Here is a 4,339-nt window from a genome sequence, read left to right as displayed (position 1 = left end):
ATAAATAACTTTTTCTCTAATATTTTATATATCTTTGAAGATTTCGTTTGTTCATAGGTAAAATTCAATGTTTTTAGGGCTTATACTTCAACAACAAAATCCTTTCGGTAATTAATTCAAATAATGCTTTTTCTTTGGCTTGTTTTAATATTCAAGTTGTTGAACAAATGTATAGATTCACTTATCAGTTTTGAATATCTAAAATCTTATTCTGATTGCATGATCAAAATAATGATGGAAAAGTCTACTCTAGAGAAAAAATCAAAGATTATAATAGATTATATTCAAGAAATTCGTCTTCGTCGAGAATAAACTTTAAGAAATCCTGCCCAGAGATTTTACCTGGAATACTATCAGGGACTCCTACAAAAATCTCTCCAGAAATTCTTCTAGAGATTCCTCTACCAATTCTCTCAGAAATTCTTCCAGCGATGATGCTTAGAGGTTTTTTTCTCCTGGAAATTGTTGAGTATTCGAACAATCCAGTTTGTATAGGAGTTCCTTCAGATATATTTTTGCTAATCCAGGATTCAACAGTTGTGACCCTAGGAGATCTTACGAAGATTTTGTGAAGATGTTTCAAATGGGAATCTTAGAGGATGAACTAAGGAAATCGATAAAAAAAAGCCAAGTAAAATCCTGGGAGATTTAAGACTTCAAAGAAAAAATATACCCCCCATGGCCTTTAGGCAAGAGTTTTGAAAATAAACTGAATATGTGAACTAAAATATATTTTTTTTTTCATTTACCTTTGCATTATTTTCGGTCGTGTTGAATTTGTTATATAAAAATGAACAATATGTATGTCAGCTTAACATTTTTCGCGGTTATTTAACAGCTTTTAATTTACGCAACTATTGACACAGACAACAACTGTTTGTTGTTAATGTGAGAAGCATTTTATGACATTGTAGTTGATGAAATACGTCCAGCTATAGAACAAGCAGATCTTTTCATCAGCTTTCGTCGCTAGTGTGCATAGATACAGAAAAGCGAGCAACACTGAGTCCTAGAAACTGTTGATTTCAAAATATGTTACACCCTATTAGAATACGATTATGGATCCTGGGGTTGCGAAGAGTTTTCATCGTCAGTGGCCCATACATCTCTTGGGCGAATCATCATCACGGTTGATTTCAGCGAATAATCTCCGAGCCAGGGCTCCCAAAGAATTCCAGTTGATTGGTGCGAACTTGGATTCTCAGCATAATAGATTCCATTGAGATTTGATTCGGCACAACTAAAAATAATTATAAATTTTAATTGAAATCTGATTCGTAATGCATGCATTCTTATAACCTGTTAAACCACCATCCACTACCGTATGTTAAGGCACATGAAAATAAACCGTTGGATTTGTCGTTTGAGTGATCATACGTGCTGAAATCTTGATCATGATGGTAACTCATCGCGTCAGACGCATTGCCGTGGTAATCAGAAACCATCAGATTGAAGTTAAACTGCTCAGTATCTATTCTAAAGGTCTTATACTCGGCATATGCAGAATTACCTTCAAAGTCGAATAGCTCAATTCTCAATTCAACGTTATCATCGTATGTTAGACTGTAATGGAAAAGAAAAGTTAGAAGCAAAAAATCTTATGACCGGCGTCTAATAGTGACCTATGAATGAAATTGTTTCCAAACCAAAATTCGTTGCTCAAATCACCAAACCCGTTCTTATATTCATTCCAAGACCGATTGAAATTCTCCTGCAAATCAGTATGCTCCCGCCGTTGGATCACTGTCCATGCTGCTCCTTCCGTTGCAAACTTACAATACCTTCTGTTTATATCTCGATTTGCTTCATTCAGCTCACTCGAACCAAAAGTATAGACACCATCTTCTCGAATGGTCAACTGATGACATCCACTCTTGTCTGGTTGATGAAAATCCACTGGAAGATAAAACAAATTTAGCAGTTTCACTAGGTCCAACTTGAACCTTCTATTACCTTTTATATCATTTTCTTCTAAATCAAGTGTTGAGATGCTGTAATCATTCTCTGTTGTATAAATGACGAAATCTTCATTTGGCTCGGTTGTTACATCCAAATGGCTTTCTACACTTGTGGAACCATTGTGTCGTTGACATTGCAAACTGTTTCTCTTCTCGATTTTATCATCCACGTTAATAACCAACCGCTCTATACGTTTCAAAAGAATATCCGCACTATTTGTGAACGTTGTAATCTCATGATCAGTTCTTTTGCAGCAGCTTAAGATTTGTTCAAATTGATTCGCTTCCAAATCATAGATTCTAATCGTTCGCTCATCAACCGAACGGAGCGTATTTGAAAGACTTTCAAGGGAACGTGAATTCTTACGGCTGACTGCAAGGTCTTTCAACTTTTTTGTGGTAATTTTGTCAAGAAAATCATCTAGCTCATCGTCGAATTCCTGAACTTCTTTCTTCGTCTTACCATTACCGTTTCCGTTCTTTTTTGGGCAACCGGCAGAATTAAGTTCCAAACGATTTAGTTGCTTCTGAAGATTGCTAATTTTAGTCATTATTGCACTTTGCTCATGTGCCTCGTTGCGATCGTTTCGACGTGCTCGATAAGAACTCGACAATGCGTAAACAGTTTTGGTTATATCATGAAGCTTTTCATTTACAATGTCGACTTTATCAAAAATATGTTGGATTTTGAAATCTAAATTAGAGAGTTTTGATTCCAGCGGATGAGGGGTGCTTTCTTGGCTTCTGTAAAACAGTGAGATCAGTAATAAATTTACGGCAATGACGCTCAACTTACTTTTTTATTAAATCTAGTTTGTGATCCACGGATTTCATATGTTCGGTCCATGCACCAATGTGGTGTTGAAAAACATCCCAAACTTGTGACTTTTCCTGCAGCGTTTTCACATTGCTATCGAGACTGGTCATCGTCGTCAAAACATTTAGCATTCTCTGTTCTAAATTTATGAGATAATGCGTATTGAATTTCTCCAAATGTGCTCTAACATCTTGCAGCTGCTTTCTGAGATCATCACGCGATGAATTATCTTCCAGTGAATCAGCAACGGATGCTGTCTCGATGTAACACACCAAACACATCAAGAACACCACAAGACTAAGCTGAAATTTGAAAAAAAAAAAAGATTAATTTGGATTTCAACTTTACGATAACTAAATATAAAATATAGTTAACAACTCCTCGTATACGCCTCTGAATATTTGCGATCGGAATCTCCAAAATCTAGCGTGCTAAATATAGGCACCGAATAGTGTTGTTTATTTACGTTATAGAGCTATCCGGCGTCGAATGTCATTGTCACGGTTGTATCACCAAATGCCGGTTTATATTTGCACATTTTTCATTCATTTTTTAACACGGAATGACGAAGCATTTTTGTATGTAGGCCCATTTAAACTTTATCATTTTAATCATCACAAAACATAAAAATGAATAATCAATTTTAACTTTATTACTTCTGGTATATTCCGTTATTCAAACATTCACACGATCAAGCTGTTCAATATAATTACTTACTGCTTGCAAACTATTACGCAGAAACATGACTAATATGCGGTCAGTACATCAGATTTTTATAAAATACTTCCATTCGAAGAAAATAATTCGCCAGACAAAAAACGATCTTTTCTACTTGAACGTTGTAATCAAACTAACGCGATGTGAAATTGTAGTCTAGCCCACATGGGATATGTACGCAGAGAATGTTGCAGGATCTTCATAACGATGCTTCATCTTATGTGCGCATGTGCTCTGTGTTCAAAAGAAGTCTGATTAAAAAATTCGATGCGCATATGTAGCACCGAAAGCTTCACTAGCTCGATATGCTGAACGTCACTTCTAAAAGGCAAACTTGCATTTACTCGGCAGTTTCTCGATCGATTTTCGTAGCATGTGGTTTGCATCTGGGAAGTAAAACATTTTTTGAAATTTACGCACACAACTTTGAAATACAGCAATACTGTTTATAATGATGATCAATTTGAATATGATATTCATTAGACTGATGCAAATTTTGAAGTTTTGCTCCCGGTGTCAATTATGATGAAAATCATTCTCCCAAAATTTGAAGTGATTTGGAAGAAATTTGGTTGTGCACACGCCATTTGAAGTTTATATGGAAAGTATAAAGCAAACCCCCGGCATAAAAAATAACAAGACAGGCTCTTTACTGGTGTAAATTTTAAGTTTGATCATAAACATTTGACGTCCCTTCTATCGTACCATATACCATCCGGACCACTAGATCATTTTTTTGCAAATTTATTAGAGGTGGATAGGACTGACGTCTTCAAGTAGCTGTCAGTTTTCAGAATATATAACATTCCTAATATACAGAATATATCACCTTCTTTATGTACACCGT

At 35.5% G+C, this 4,339-nt stretch overlaps 1 protein-coding gene across 1 annotated transcript; it reads right to left on the bottom strand.

Moving 5' to 3' along the window:
* Nucleotides 1-806: 806 nt before the first annotated feature.
* LOC110680731 (angiopoietin-2-like) lies at nucleotides 807-3,647 on the bottom strand. Its single transcript, XM_021856522.1, has 6 exons — nucleotides 3,493-3,647; nucleotides 2,755-3,077; nucleotides 1,954-2,702; nucleotides 1,623-1,896; nucleotides 1,300-1,563; nucleotides 807-1,240 (listed from the first exon to the last, which is right to left on the bottom strand). The coding sequence occupies exons 1-6, from the start codon at nucleotides 3,517-3,519 to the stop codon at nucleotides 1,057-1,059; spliced, it is 1,821 nt and encodes a 606-aa protein (XP_021712214.1). The 5' UTR covers nucleotides 3,520-3,647; the 3' UTR covers nucleotides 807-1,056.
* Between the last annotated feature and the right edge of the window lie 692 nt (nucleotides 3,648-4,339).

This window comes from Aedes aegypti, unplaced genomic scaffold, assembly GCF_002204515.2.
Source record: "Aedes aegypti strain LVP_AGWG unplaced genomic scaffold, AaegL5.0 Primary Assembly AGWG_AaegL5_hic_scaff_1759_PBJ_arrow, whole genome shotgun sequence".
NCBI lineage: Eukaryota > Metazoa > Arthropoda > Insecta > Diptera > Culicidae > Aedes > Aedes aegypti.
The sequence above is the reverse complement of the archived record's forward strand: the minus strand, read 5'-3'. Positions and strand labels throughout refer to the sequence as shown.